This window comes from Bubalus kerabau, chromosome 14 (assembly GCF_029407905.1).
Source record: "Bubalus kerabau isolate K-KA32 ecotype Philippines breed swamp buffalo chromosome 14, PCC_UOA_SB_1v2, whole genome shotgun sequence".
Classification (NCBI taxonomy): Eukaryota; Metazoa; Chordata; class Mammalia; order Artiodactyla; family Bovidae; genus Bubalus; species Bubalus kerabau.
Window position 1 is genome coordinate 23,898,082 of NC_073637.1, and position 15,212 is coordinate 23,913,293.

The 15,212-nt window shown below is 42.5% G+C and overlaps 1 protein-coding gene across 5 annotated transcripts in view; it reads right to left on the minus strand.

The window, feature by feature from the left end:
• Positions 1–1,779: 1,779 nt before the first annotated feature.
• Positions 1,780–15,212, minus strand: part of ATP6V1H (ATPase H+ transporting V1 subunit H) — a 45,958-nt gene continuing 32,525 nt past the window's right edge. For all 5 annotated transcript variants that reach the window (XM_055545985.1, XM_055545984.1, XM_055545981.1 and 2 more), the window contains one exon: positions 1,780–2,246. In XM_055545985.1, coding sequence (XP_055401960.1) covers positions 2,186–2,246 — 61 coding nt within the window. In that variant the 3' untranslated portion in view covers positions 1,780–2,185. The remainder of the gene's footprint in view (positions 2,247–15,212) is intronic.

Sequence of the window (15,212 nt, forward strand, 5' to 3'; positions counted from 1 at the left end):
CCACGTGTGTCATCTCACTGCCAGTTACTTGCATCTACGCCTCATGTCAACATCCCAAACAAGAGATCCTGGTCAGCGTGTCTCCTGGGCCCACCCGCCTGGGGCTGTCATCTCCAGACTTACTGCCTGTGGGTCAGGCTCCCGTGCTGAGCCGTCAGCTGTGTGGGTGCAACAGGCGGCAGGGCGCGAGCGAGGCAGTGTGTCTGCAAGCCCCAGTCAGGACCCCTGCCCTGGGGGGGTCACAGGCACTGCTGCTCTCTTCAGAGCAAAAAATCTCCCTTTTTCAACAGTTTCTCCTGATGTTGGGCCAGCCAGGAAGGAAGGTCTTCGTCTGACCATGGGCACATCACGTGACGCACTTCTGTTTCACCTTGCTCGGTCAAAACGTGGTCTTAGGTGTCCAGCATTCAAATAGCAACGTGACAAAAATAAAGCAGCACTATTCTAGAATAAACGTGCTTTTAAAATGTAGAATCTTAAGGATAAGACTTGTTCTGTGTTATTCCAAAGGTAGACCTTGGCCCCAATGTTGAAAATCACTAGAAACTGGTACTGTCTCAAAGCCAGAAACATTCTAACTAGGTCTTTTGTAATAAAACAGGTAGCCTGTCAATTTATATTGATATAAATATATAGCCTATTTATATTCTATAAATCTGGTACTTGTGACTGTCCAGGTACAATGTGTGGGAATAAGCTTTACTTGCCAATGGGAAGGCCCTTTTCACATATCTTCTAAAATATGAAGGTCAATAAGACCCAAAAAAGAAGTTTCCCACCACAAAAAAAGAATTTTAAAACAATAAAAGTAGTTAAAAATAATTTTTAAATGGGCAGAGGACTTGAAGAGGTGTTTTTCCAAAGACATACAGATGGCAAACAGGCACATGAAGAGATGCTGAACAATAATCACTAGATAACTGCAAATCAAAGCCACAGTGAGACGTCACCTCACAGCTGTGAGAAGCTATTATCAGCAAGAGGAGGTAACGAGTGTTGGCAAGGATGCGGCCAAAAGGGATCCCTTGTGCACTGTTGGTGGGAATGTGAATTGGTACAACTACTGTGGAAAAACAGTATGGAGGTTCCTCAAAAAGTTAAAAATAGAGCTACCGTACAATCCAGCAATTTCACTTCTGGGTACTTATCCAAAGGAAATGAAAACATTAGTTCAAAAAGCGATCAGATTTGTGGTTGCCAGAGGCATGGGGTGGGAGAAGTTGGGACCTGGATGAAGGTGGTCAAGTCAACCGTTTCAATCTTTTATCCTTAAACAGGAGATGGTGCTAGGAGTGTCTTTCTATAGAAGAAAACTTACCATATAAACTATTAGCCTTACCATCTTTACAATCAGAGAACTGCTCAGAATGAAAAGCGAAAATGAAAGAAAAATGAGACTCAGACCAGGCGACGAGGTTAAAAACAAAAGGCTCAGATATGGGGGAGGTAAACCTCCAGGCCATGGATGGCCCTGTGAAGGCTGGGAGTTCCAGAATAAAAGGTGGGAGGTAGAAATAAAATACCTATTGGCAATATTTAAACCAGAAAGTATTGAAAGAAAATAGACTTGAAGTACTAAAATCCAAGAGTAAGTAAGAAATCAGTGAAAATAACCAAGAGCTAAAATTCCTCACTGTGCTTCATAAGCAAGTCTTTTAGATGACAGCATCATGTTAAGAGTTCATTTAACATTTTAAGGTTTTCTCAATATTAGCAGAAGATTGCTGCAATGTGCATGTGTGGATGGGCAGGTGGATGGATGCAAGACAAAAATCCGTATGAATTCAAAACATTTATTTACCATTCACTACTCTGCAAATACAATTCTCCCAATTCAGTTGGGACAAAAGGTACTTTTGTTACAGTTCAAGTCAGGAACAAGGAAAGAGAAAAAATGTATTTGGAGTGAGAATGTTTTAATAACCCTATATTCATTCCAGAGAACAATAAATAAAGAAATTACGAGCAGTATATGTAACAGTACTATTTTCCTTAGATACAGAAAGCACCTACTTTAAGACAAAACAATGGGAAATCAGCATTGGGAAAAGCTACACAACAGAAGACAATGACACATAAAATGAGGAATGGTTTGAGCTTGACCACAGTTACTGAGACCCACTCCAGGTCTTCTATCCCAGGTGAGGGGACGGCTGGAGATCCAAGGGGAGCCCTGAGAGCCCATTCAGCTCCGGGCGGCTGCAGTCTGCGGCTGTTCAGACTGGAGTTGTTTACCAAGATATTCCCTGAAACACAGGAAGGAAACAGCAAGGGAGGTTAGAAGTGAAATCAGTAAAGAGTCCTTTTCAAAACTGAAGCACAATATACACTGTCGTCTCTAGTCACTTTAACATCTAAAAACTGAGCCCCAGAAAACTGATCTTCAGTTCAGATCAGATCAGTCACTCAGTCGTGTCCGACTCTTCGCGACCCCATGAATCACAGCACGCTAGGCCTCCCTGTTCACCTTGCCTAAATTTAAAAGTACCAGTACTGCATGAATTTTAAACAGTCCATTTACCATGTACAGACAAGGTGTGACACACGTAAACGAGTAATTCTGCACCCAACCACAAGTGACGTCTGCCTTCCTATAAAGTCTTGTCTGCTGCTCTCTTTTGCAACCTAACAAATTCAAAATCAACCTACATACAAGTCCAAGTCAGTGGACCAACAGACACATGAGAAGCTTCCTGACATTAGGAAATACAAGTTGTCTATCCCTAAAGATTGACACAAGCACATGTGAAAACAGCCACTGGAAGTAACCTCCAGGATCCAACAGTTAATGGGAGCTGCTTGTTACTTAGCGCTCACTCCATCTACACTGGTGGAGTCTGAAACCTTCTCCAAGATGGTACTGCTGAACCCACAGGACAATCTCAAGAGCCGAAAACTGATCTCATTTTATAAAGGGAGCAAACTGTGGCTTAGAGAGGTGGTCTCCAAATGTTTCAGGTGACATTCTCTCCTTTTGAAAATCAGTTGGACAAGCACCCAGTCAGTGTATGTGCTGTGCGAAGTTGCTCAGCTGTGCAACCCCATGGACTGTAGCCCACCAGGCTCCTCTGTCCATGGGATTCTCCAGGCAAGAATACTGGAGTGGGTTGCCATGCCCTCCACCAGGGGATCTTCCCAACCCCTGCAGGGATCGAACCCACATCTCTTACATCTCCTGCACTAGCAGGAAAGTTCTTTACTACTAGCACCACCTCGGAAACCCACAGTCTGTGTATACGCAGCTCTGAACTGCAGATGGGTACCACTGTGATTCCAGGACAGAAAACCTTTCCCTATCTTCTGACAAAGGACTTGCCTAAACTATTGTTTCTGAAGTACCCAATAAGGACAAGAAAAAGGTTTTTTAAGAACATTTACAAGATTCCTCCTATAAAGGGGAAAATCTTGAGTTTTGGACTAGATATCAGGTTCACACTCCAGCTGATCACTTGGTGGAGAGCGGGCTCTCGGTGTTCCCTGGGGAGCTGGCTGAGGGATGGGTGTGAAGGCGGCTCAGTGGGCGCAGGGGTCAGCGTTTCCAGCCCTCAGCCGCCGCTCCACCTCCCCTGGTCTTAGCACCTTCATTAAGCAGCCTTTGGGGGCCCCCCAGGATCCACAGGCCAAGATGACCTGCCATCCTGCACAGCACAGAATCCAGGGATGGGATGAGTCTCGGCCAGTGCACTGTCCACCCTCTATCATCACAGCCTCAGCCCAAAGCCATCCCTGCTTGAAGATGCCTGTGAAACAACACGGAACCCAGACAGGAAGAGCATGAGCTACAGGAACTAGCGCAAGTGAGGGGACAGAACTCCACAGGGCTCGGAGCCGGCTGTGGTTTAAACATGCGAGCCTGACTGAACTTCCTGCAGCGTGACAATGGCTTATGGGTTTATCTTTTTATCCCAGGAGGAAAGTTCTTACCACTGACTCACTCTAGGTTTCATACGAAGCATATAATCTATTACTGTATTAAAGAGAATAACCACCCTAACACAGACAATAGGATCTCTTCTTCAACCAACAGCTAAGTTTTAATTTATGCAAAGGTCAAAACAGAAGCCTACAAATGTTATTAGAAAATAAGAGAGTTTATGGTCACAGTCAATGCCAGCAACCTGGGGAAGATTCCAACCAGGGAGCTTTTGTGGCTGCATAGGTCTGTGAGGTTTAGGTAGAAGGGGGCTGGGGAGTATAATGCTTACTGTAGAATCCCCAGACCTCAGGTACACAGTCTGCCCTCCATACCCGCAGCATCCTGTCTGCAGATTCAACCAGCAATAGCAGGAGAACACTCCTCCCAGATGATCCACAGACACGGAGGATCGTCTGTGAAGGGCTTGAGTCTGTGAAGGATTTGAGGCCACGCTAGGTCCTGGAACAAAGACCGTCTAGTACTGAATGGAGGCACAAGAGCCTGCCCTACACGTCGGAGACCCAGTCGACGGAGCTCTGGAGAAACATCGACTCCCTGGGCTCGGCCTGGAAAGCGTGGTGATCTGCTGTCCTGACACCCAGTGTGGTCAATTCTAACACTCCTGAGCATCACCCAAGCTACCTGCCAAGTCCTGTGTGCGGGCACATGGCAGTCCTGACACCAGGGGCCTGCGCCTGGGAACACACAAAGGTTGCCTCACCCGCAGTCAGTTACAGGCCACCGTGGAGACCTGAGCACAGGTGTGCCCACATGTTCTCCTCTCTGCTGTACCTGGGAGCGGGTGTCTCATCTCCACCTACAGGGGAGGGAAAGCTGTGGCCACCTGCTCAGGGCAGAGTGGGCAGGTGAACTGCCAGGGCACAGGCCCGTTCCTCTCTCTATTGAGAGGCTGCCTGGTCTCCAATAAAAGACGGTGCAGAGAGCAGACACTGTTCCATCTTTACAGTAGATGATAATAACAACAATAATAATGAGTAAGTACAAGTTGCTCAGTCATGTCCAACTCTTTGCAACCCCATGGACTAGACAGTCCCTGGAATTCTCCCAGCCAGATTACCGGAGTGAGTGGTGGTGGTGGTGGTTTAGTTGCTAAGTTGTGTCTGACTCTTGGACTCTTGCAACCCCATTGCCTGCCAGGGTCCCCTGTCCATGGGACTCTCTAGGAAAGAATACTGAGTGGGTTGCCATCTCCTTCTCCAGGGGATCTTCCCGACCCAAGGATCGAACCCAGGTCTCCTGCATTGCAGGCAGATTCTGTACCAACTGAGCTACGAGAGAGGAGATCTTCCCAAACCAGGGATTGAACCCAGGTCTCCCACATCGTAGGCAGATTCTTTACCAGATGAGCCACAAGGGAAGCCCAAGAATACTGGAGTGGGTAGCCTATACCTTCTCTAGTGGATCTTCCTGACCCAGGAATCAAACCTGGGTCTCCTGCACTGCCGGCAGATTATTTACCGGCTGAGCTACCGTGCCTTTGGGTTAAGGCTACGTTACTGTCAGGCAAGAGGAAAAGTGACTACAGACTTCACTTCAGGGGATGAAAACACATCTCTAACAGGACTTCACAGAGCTATCTAAATGAGTTATCTGAGTACCGAGTCAGTCTCTGTACATATGAAGATTCATACACCAATTCAACTCACAGTTCACTTAAAGGGCATCTGATTTGTACCAGCAATCCATGGGAGCTGAATTTTAAACCATTAACTTCTACAGCCCAAAAAGCAAAATTTGAGGTGTGTGATACTTCCTTCTCTAACGTCATCCGTAACTTTGTAGGGAAACAAAATTTGCCACCCCACAGAATGTCTCTTCAACATGAGGATTATTTTATGATGATTATTTTTAAGAAACAGACAGTTCATGAAGTCCTTCTTTTCACTTGCCCCTTACCTGTCTACAGACCTCAGAGGAAGTGCCTGGCCTAGAAGACCACTATCCTGGGAGATCTACAAAGAGCACGGCCTGGGTGTGGGGAGCTGGATGGGGCCTGGAGAACAGAGTCCTCTGTGTCCCACCATCCCAGCAGGTCCCCGCAAACATCTGTTCTCCAAACACCGGCTTGTCTGTCTCCGTGTGAACTGCCTCCTGCCTGCTGAAGTCCCCAGTGTCCACCCCCTTCTCCTCCTCTCAGATGCCATGGAAGCCTCCTAGGACAGGCACCTGTGCATATGTGATTAAATCAGAGTTTCTCCTGTTAATCTTCTCATGTCAAATTTTTAGACCAGCTAGAAGAACCTAGAAAGCCAGAGGGCAATTTTTTTCTTTTTCCAAAATCTTAACATCTCTTGAGATGTCAGCACTTCTGAAAACTGAAAAAATGGGGAGTGTGAAGACATATTTCCCTTTCAAAAAATCTAGGTAATGGATTCATGTTGATATATGGCAAAACCAATACAATATTGTAAAGTTAAAAAAAAATTAAATTAAAAAAAAAGAAAAAGAAAAGGGAAACCTACACCAAAAAAATAAATAAAATAAAATAGGTAAGCCTAAAAAATCCAGGTAAGAAATAGCCCACACAAGACATCATGTTGAATGCTGAGAGACAGCTCATATGTGGTTAAGAAACACCGATTTCATTCTCTTGTCAGGGGTATAAAAGATCTACATCTCAGCATCCACGATCCTGACAAACAGCTTCCCAGATGCTGTGAGCACCCCCTGAGACAGCTGAAATCTGAAAGAGGGTCTGAGGGTGACGCCAGCCCCAGGGCACCGGGAAGTACTGACCTGGCCTTACTTACACTAACTCCAAGAACAACACGAGGCCTCCGCTGTATTACGATTAAGGGCCAAACCCTCACTGTACTTCAGTTCAGTTCAGTCGCTCAGTCGTGTCCGACTCTTTGCGACCCCATGAATCGCAGCACGCCAGGCCTCCCTGTCCATCACAAACTCCCGGAGTTCACTCAGACTCAAGTCCTTCGAGTCAGTGATGCCATCCAGCCATCTCATCCTCTGTCGTCCCCTTCTCCTCCTGCCCTCAATCCCTCCCAGCATCAGAGTCTTTTCCAGTGAGTCAGCTCTTCACTGTACTTAGGGTTTTTAAATATTCAAACACTTTTATTCATTCTTTAAAACTGTAGTTGAAGACACTATATAATTTTTTTTAATTTATTCATTTTTAATTGAAGGGTACCTGCTTTACAGTATTGCACTGGTTTCTGCCAAACATCAGCATGAATCAGCCATAGGTATACCTATGACTATAGGATTTAAAAGCATGGTAACTTCAGCTATGTATCAGTGCCAGGGAAGAGTGAACTGTCTCCTGACAAACATATTAATCTGAGAAAACTATGGTCTCACTTGTTTTCCTTTTTGCCTTGGCTTCCAAGAAAGTCAGTAGAAAATGTACTTTTACTATCATTTTTGAACTATTTTATCTAGTCTTCATTTTAGTATGTACATTTTCATAACTAAAATGATAATGGACCTAGAATTCTCCATCCCACATCTTTCCATGAGTTTATCATAATGACTAAAACTACAACTGAGTCATAATTATATTTCTCTTAATCTTTACCGATTCTGTTTTGGAAAACAATTAGGTATAAATTATAAAGGAAATACTCTTTTCTGAATGTATAAAAACAATTCATTTTGAAAATACAGACTTTATACCTGTTTCCAGTACAGACTTCTACTTAGTAAAGAGAAAAAATAAATTTCAAATATGTTATATATAGTTCTGTTTTCTTTCATGCAAATTCACTACAGTTTACTCAGCTGGAGTTATTCATCCAGCTTTTATGATGATTTTGAGTATTATACACAAAGCAAATTATGTTTTATGAGCCATGTAAAAAATCATAGTGCTCTCCCTCATCTGTATCTAATTGACAGGAACACATTTAAACTGCAAACTTAAGTGTGTGTGTGTGTGTGTGTGTGTGTGTCAGTCGCTCAGTCGTGTCCAACTCTTTGTGATTCCATGGACTGTAGCCCAGCAGGCTGCTCTGTCCATGGGACTTTCCAGGCAAGAATACTGGAGTGGGTTACCATTTCCTTCTCCAGAGGATCTCCCAATCCAGGGATCAAACCTGGGTCTCCTGCACTGCAGGCAGATTCTTTACCATCTGAGCCAGCAGGGAAGCCCAGGGAAACTGTTTTCACAGCACTTTAAAGTCCCAGCCTGGGAAAAGCCGCGACTAAGGTCACCTGTGCCGTCTCCAACATCGGCCTCTTCCAGAGCCCAGCACTGCCTGCTGGACGCGCATCCTCATCTCTACTCTTCCAGTAATGTCCACAGAAGCTACAGCGGAGCCTGTTTTTCAGATGAGGAGCTGGAGTTTAGCACATTAAATGATACGTTGTAATGTGAAGCTGCTTAGCAGCATGTAGGGTATGTAAACCCAAGTCTGTCTGAACCTCAGAGTCTTCATCCCTAAATAGCACTGCTTCATGGAACATTATTCCAGCTCCTGGTGGCTGAAGACATGCTATTGTGTAGATGTGAGAATAAACAGTTTAAGAACATCACAGCATGAGTCCTCAACCTATTTTCCCAAATATACTTTCATCACCACTAGCTATTTCATTTTCTAATAGCATTTCAATTCAAAGACTAAACAAATTAGCAGTATCCCTGAAGAGGTGACCCATAGAATTAAAAAAAAAAAAAAAAAATCAGTGATTCTAAAAGTAGACTCTATTTACATGAATTCTGGTCCTAAGAAACAAAAACATAAGTTTCAAAAGCAGTTGTATTACAGTCTATTATGAAAGCAACTTGGGAAAAATGCACAATAACAAAGATATCTTTCCCACAGGAATTCAAGCAATCAAACCTTCACAAACTAGTTATAAAATCTAAATATCATTAGCCAAATCCAGAGTTTCTTCAACTCCAGCTTATGTTCAGAAGAGTCCAGCCCCTCCTCACCCATCACTTCTACCTTCTGTTATCCACAGAGCAGCAGTCTTAGGCACTTTATCGTTTTTCTCACACACGGTTATGAGGTGCCATGCGCTGGGCCACTCAAAGCATTAGGTTTGGCAGCAAATGCACCTTTTCCTTTTTTTAGAGCACTTTTAGGTTCACAAAAAAATAGAGAGGAAGACACAGAGATTTCCCAGATATACCTAGTCCCCACACACATGGAGCCTCCCCCACCATGAATGCCCCACATCAGAGAGTATATTTGTTACCAAGCATGAACCGACACTGACACATCTTAATCACCCAGAGTCTTAGCTCACCTAGCTCACGGTTCAGGCTTGGTAACAAATGCTTGGACAAATGTGTAACGACACACGTCCATCATGATAATTTCACACAGTATTTTCAATGTCCTAAAATTCCTCTGTGCTCTGCCTGTTCATCCTTTCCCTGATTCTCACAATTGAGCTTTTCACTGTCTCCACAGTTCTGCTTTCTCTAGATGCCATATATTGGAATTATACAGTATGTAGCCTTTTCAGATTGGCTTCTTTCAGTTGTTTAGTTGCTAAGTCATGTCCAACTCTTACAGCCCCAGGGACTGTAGCCTGCCAGGCTCCTCCGTCCACGGGATTCTCCCACTCCAAGAATACTGGAGTGGGTTGCCATTTCTTTCTCCAGGGGATCTTCGCAACACAGGGATTGAACCTGGGTCTCCTGCATTGCAGGCGGACTCTTTACCACTGAGCCATGTGGGAAGCCCTCTTTCACTTAAATCGTAGGCCTTTAGAGTTTCTCAGTGCCTCTCCATGACTTGATAGCTCATTCCTTTTCAACACTCAATAACGGTCCACTGTCTGGCCATACCACAGTCTGCTTATCCATTTACTCAAGGAAAGACATCTTGGTGGCTTCCAAAATGTCTGCTACAAACATCCATGTGCTGGGTTTTTATGAGGATGTGAGTTTTCAAACCCTGTGGGTTAATATCAAGGCACACAACTTCTGGATCACAGGTTAAGAATATGTTCAGTTTTGTATGAAAATATCAACTGTCTTCCAAAGCAGCTGCACCATGTAGCATCCCCACCAGCAACGAATGAGGATTCCTGCTGCTCCACACCCTCACCAGCATTTGGTGCTGCCACTGTTCCAGATTTCAGCCAATCTAATAGGTGTGTGGTGTTATTTAGCTTTTGTTTTAATCTGCATTCCCCTGATGACATAAAATGTGGAGCATCTTTTCTTAATCTTACCATCAGTATATCTTCTTTGGTGAGGTGTCTGCTAAAGTCTTTGGCTCATTTTGTACTCAAGTTGTTTTCTTATTGTTGAGTTTCCGAAGCTCTCTGCAGAAAATTCCTGGTGGTTCAGTGTTTAGGACTTTGCGCTTTCACTGCCAGGGGCCCAAATTCAATCCCTGGTGGAGGAACTAAGATCCCACAAGCTGCATGGCATGGACAAACAAAAAATAAAAGTTCTTTGTATTTCAGATAAGTCCTTTATCAAATATGCCTTTTGCAAACATTTTCTCCCAGGCTGTGGTTTGTTTTATTCTCTTGACATTGTCTTTCACAGAGTAGAACTTTTTAATTTTAGTGAAGTTCAACTTCTCAATTCTTTCTTTCCTGAATCAGGCCTTTGGTGGTGTATCTAAAAAGACATCACCATGTCCAAGGTCACCTGGATTGTCTACATTATCTTCTACAAGTTTTTATGTTCACTCCATGATCCATGTTGAGTTAGCTTTTGTAAAGGTTGTAAGGTCTGTGTCCAGGTCCTTTTTTTTTTGGCATGTGGATGTGCAGTTGTTCCAGTGCGATCTGTTGAAAAGACTACTTTTATTTCACTGCATTGCCTTCAACTCCTCTGGCAGAGACCAGCTGATTATATTTAAGGGCCTTATTTCTGGGCTTTCTATTCTGTTCCATTGATCTGTTTGTCTACTCTTTCACCAATACCATACTATCTTGATTACTGCAGTCTCATAGTAAGTCTTCAAGTCAAATTCTGCCTGTCCCTTCCTGGTACATAGGAAAGTGATTAACTTTTGTGTATTAACCTTATTTCCTGCAGCTTTGCTATAATTGCTTATTAGTTCCAGGAAGACTCTTTTTTTGTCAAGCCTCTAGTATTTTCTAAATGGATGATCATGTCATCTAGGAGCAAAGACTGTTTCATGTCTTCCTTTTCAATCTGGATACCATTTATTTTTTCTTGTCTTAATGCTTTGGCTAGAACTTCCAGTACAAAGAAGTTGTGAGAGGAGACGTCTATGTTTTGTACCTGATATTTGTGGGAAAGATTCCAGTTTTTCAGCAATAAGTATGATGTTAGCTGAAGGGTTTTTAAAAAATAGATATTCTTTATCATATTGAGAAAGAACTCTATTCCTAGTTTACTGAAAGTTTTTATCATGAACAGGTGTTTTATTTTGTCAGATGCTTTTTCTGCATCTGTAGTTATAATCCAGGAGTTGGTGCAAACTCCAGGAATTGGTGATGGACAGGGAAGCCTGGCGTGCTGTAGTCCATGGGGTCACAAAGAGTTGGACACAACTGAGCGACTGAACTGAACTGAACTGATGGTTAAAATCATGTGATTTTTCTTCTTCTTTTTGTTGATGTGATGGATTATATTAACTGATGCTCAAATGCCTAACCAGCCTTGCATATCTGGAATAAATTTTACTTGGTTTTGGTGTATGATTCTTTTTATATGTTGTTGCATTCAGTGTGTTAATATTTCATTGAGGATTTTTGTATCTATGTTCATAAGAGATTCTTGTTTATGGTTTTCTCATAATGTCTTTGTCTGGTTTTGGTATTAGGCGATGCTGGCCTCACAAAATGAGTTAGGAAGTATTTCCTCTGCTTCTCACCTCTTAAAAAGATTGCAAAGAATTGATCTAACATTTCTTCCTTAAATATTTGGTAGAATGCAATGGTGAACCCAAGTAGGCCTGGTGTTTTCTGTATACAGCTGTGTCCAGTCTACTAATAAGTCCATCAAAGGCATTCTTCACTTCTGCTACAGGATTTTTGACCTCTAACATTTCTTTTTGGTCCTTTCTTAGGATTTCTCTCTCTCTGTTTAACTTGTTCATCTGTTCTTGCATGCTGTGTACTTCATCCATTAGAGTCCTAAGTATGTTAGTCATGGTTGTTTAAAGTTTCCAGCCTGATCTCCCAACATTCTCGCCATGGCTTGTTCTGATGTCTTTTTTTTCTTTTTGGTATGCTTTGTAATATTTTCTTAATAGTTGGATTTGGTGTGCTGGGTAAAAGAAACTGTTACAAATAAATCTGAAGTAACATGGTGGTGAGGCAGGGTCAAAGAAGTTTTTTGGAGTCCTATGATCTGGTCTCAGTCTTCACTGAACCTGGACCCTGAGATTGTGACCTTCACAAGTGTCCCTTGGGGTTTTTCTACCCTTCTGGGTAGGAAAGGATGGTCCGAGTCTGCTGGAACTGGTCATTTCCCTTCCCCAGGTCAGTCAGACTCTGATGACACCCCGGCAGGTGGGTTAATGAATCTCCACTGAGTACAGGCTTGGTTAAGAACAAGAGCTCTGGGCTGTTTCAGAATGGTTCCTCTCCCCTTTCTAACAAAAGGCCGTGAGAGTTCTTTTACTGTGGGACACTGGTCTGGCTTCTGAAGAGAATTCTCACTGTACTGGCCCACTCTCCAACCCCCCGTCTAGATCCCCTAGACTTGTGCATACTGCACCTCCTGCAATTCACCAGCCATAGTCCAGCCTCCTCCAGGCGCTGGTCCCTCACTGTCCCCTGGTCTGAGTCCTGCTCCTCTAAGCAACGACTCTGCATTCACGTGCCTCTTCAGTCTTGGCTGCAAAGTGTATCCTGTCCTCTCCTGTGGGTTCAACAAGGGTTGATTGATTTTTCAGTCTGTTCAGCTGTTTACTTGGTTCAGATGGAGTGGAGACTTCAAGCTCCATACCTGTAGAACCAGAACCAGAAGTCCCTCCTTTTCACTTTAAATGCTGGTTTCGGATCAAGTAGTTATAATCAAAAGCAATCAGTACAATGCAGAACACGCCTATAAATGACCACAGCACATACAAATCTAGTTATGCAACATGGCATATGCCGTTACAAGCACTCTTAAGAAGACAGAATGGGAGCAAAGTCCACATTCAGGGCTTATTGTAGACTCCTTTTACTTGAATTATATTTAGAATGTAATAAATAGTCTTACCTGAGAATTCCTCCACTAAAAATGTCATAAGAATAATGTGGAAAATTCCAGGCAGCCCAAGACAGACCACAATTTTCTAAATTAATTTTGGAAAATGTTAAATTTGGAAATGTCATATGTTATGGGGAACACATGTAAACCCGTGGCTGATTCATGTTAATGTATGGCAAAACCACTACAATATTGTAAAGTAATTTGCGTCCAATTAAAATGAATAAATGTATTAAAAAAAATAAAAAACAAAATCACATGGAATGTTATAGTGACATGATTATTAAGGCTAAAAAATTAAAACTTACTAAGGGTTTGTCCCTTCAATTCTGTTCATAAGTAACTCTTTTAATCACTGTATTTATGGCTATGTACTTAGAGAATAACTAAAATACTCCAGTCAGATGTAAAGATTGAAGAATAAAAGCAGTATCACCCACACCCTTGGCTTTGTGAGGTCTCTCTGTTATATTATTTACCTACACATAAAAGAACTAGAGAGTCTAACACTCTTAACTTATTATTCTGCTTGAAAATAGGTTGAAAAAGAATCTAGAAACAAAGAGAAAGTTCTACACAAGATCCTCTACCTACAAAATTCAGTGTTTCTTTCCTGAAGTCCTGAGCTGTCCATATGCACATATGGCTGCTTCTGAATTAGAGGCTGATTACATTTAAAATCATTCTGTAGGAGAGAAACGATGACATTGTATGATGTTAGATTATAACACAGAAGCTGAGGGTCTATACAAAAGTTCTCTAGACTAAGTTGTCATTGCTTGTATCTACTTTGCCAAATTCATGAATATAAAAATCCAGTCTTGTTCAAAAGAACAAAGGACATACCAGGAACTGCATGTGGGGATGGGAAGGCCAGAGCCTGCACATCCACTCAGCAGGGCCATGGGTGGGACTGGCCCATTCAAGGCTCCCTGAACTACAGGGACCCCGGTGTGTGCCTACTGCCCCCTCCTTCCATTCTGGCCCCCACATCCCACCCACATCAGTTGGGGCTACATGTAACCCATTATTCCATACACACAGGTGTCCAGTGGAGGGGGAAATGCTGGCTACTCTACGTCCTCCAAGTCACAGAAATAATCCAGAAATCAGTCATAAACTCCTGACAAAGAAGTGAGCAATATTTTCATATGATACTGTAAAACTCTACATTCCATGTTCCATAAACCAGGGGTAAATCCATCTCTGCATCACCAAGAAAAGTGAACTGAAACCCTCAGAGCAGAATCCGAATTGAGAACCAGAGACAACCCAGGTCCATGATTTCCTAAGTTTCTAGTTTATACTCAAAATGTAATTTTAGACTTAAAACCAAAAAACCATTCTCCACAGTAAAAAAGAAATGCTAACTTTACTAAATCCACAATTATGATTTAGTCTGATCAACAGAAATCTTGGGAATAATGAAACACCAAAAACCTAAAAATGATTTATGGCAGAAAAGTCAAACAGTAAACCAGGAGAGTGCTGGAACTCTGGAAACCGGGCCTCAGAGCAAAGCAATAACAGAGAAAACATGTTTGATACTGTCAGGAAACACTGCTGCTGCCGCCACTCAGAGAGCCTCCTATTCTACTTTTACCCATAGCTGTATTTTAATTAGTTTCAATATTTCTGTTACTGTGTTATACTAAAATACACCATTTCTAAAAATTTGTTTTAATTAAACCAAGACAAACTAAATGCTCAGAGGAAATCAAATCAATTATGTTTTCAGGTTTTATTTGGTGTGAAACATCTTCTAAACACCAGTACCACGGTTTAGTTAAAAAGCCTCTATTTTAGGAAAGTAGAGCAGTAGGCTTTACCAGCTTGGTTACCTGCATAAAGATACTGACTCAAAATCCTTTTACATTTGGAAATAATGCTGCCAAAGGTTTTCCTTCCAAATGACATTCTATTTGGTCTCACACCAATTTGATGTTGAATAACGTGCTACTACTGGAGCAGTTTACATCCTCTGGCACCAAGTGCCATAGAAAGGTGTCTGTCACAACAAACGCTACAGTCTAATCAACTGTGGATTCTAATCCACAGTTAGAATTCTTTATAACTGGATTCTAATCTTCATATGAAAATTCTTTTAATAAAGAAAGTACAGGAAATGCTGAAGCTAAGCTTCTCCACTAAAGAGGATTTATCATAATTAAAACACTA